Source organism: Sinocyclocheilus grahami, unplaced genomic scaffold (assembly GCF_001515645.1).
Source record: "Sinocyclocheilus grahami isolate Dianchi unplaced genomic scaffold, SAMN03320097.WGS_v1.1 scaffold52778.1, whole genome shotgun sequence".
Classification (NCBI taxonomy): Eukaryota; Metazoa; Chordata; class Actinopteri; order Cypriniformes; family Cyprinidae; genus Sinocyclocheilus; species Sinocyclocheilus grahami.
This window is the reverse complement of record NW_015526342.1, coordinates 1-754: the sequence shown is the minus strand read 5'-3', so window position 1 is coordinate 754 and position 754 is coordinate 1. Positions and strand designations below refer to the sequence as shown.

The following is a 754-nucleotide window of genomic DNA, read 5'->3' as shown; positions in this document are numbered from 1 at the left end:
TTCTTTTTGACTAAATGTATTGAAATTCACAATTCTTAGAATTACGCATAGGATTGTTGTTATTTGGAAGTTATATATAAAATTCATATATGTACAATTTTTGTATTTTAAACATTTTTATAAACATCATTTAGTGCATTTAGGTCACAGGCCTGAAGCTGGCTGAAGAGCTATCAGAGAAGCCCAGCTCTGACTTCCTCTCTTCTCTGTGTGCTTGAGGTTTCGTAGTGTTTCCGCTCCCAGTACGAGATGTTTGAATGATCACAGTATAGAAGATATTCATCTGGATCAGACGATGAAGATCATCCAGCTTCAGATCTGTGAGTTTATCACATCACATTTAAATGTTTAAATTAAGTTGTGTTTATTTATTTATTATTTTGTCAATTATTATCTTAATAAATGTGTTTTGTTTCTCTCATAGATCTGTTCATGTGGTCTCAAGCCACAGAGAGTCTAACAAACACAGCAGTAAGTTTAGGAGCTGATGTGAATATAAGCTGTGATCGTGATATAGAGGAGATTTACTGGTACAAACAGAAGTCACCGGATCCTCCAGTGTTCATCTTACGCACTTACAGTAGCACATATGAAGGAGCTGAATATGAAAACATCATCTTCACACACAAATACTCAGTGAAAACTAACAGTCGTCTGTTCATCAGAAATATCACCACTGATGAATTAGGAGTTCATTATTGCGTGAAAGCTAGTGAACCACTCAAATTCAGCAACGGCACCAAAATCTACATCA

General features: G+C 35.3%; 1 protein-coding gene across 1 annotated transcript; it reads left to right on the top strand.

Moving 5' to 3' along the window:
- Positions 1–264: 264 nt before the first annotated feature.
- LOC107580933 (immunoglobulin iota chain-like) lies at positions 265–750 on the top strand (the record flags this gene model as incomplete). The annotated part of the gene is made up of 2 exons (XM_016266543.1): positions 265–320; positions 425–750. Coding segments are annotated over exons 1-2 (351 nt in total), but the record flags the coding sequence as incomplete, so codon positions are not given.
- Positions 751–754: the final 4 nt, after the last annotated feature.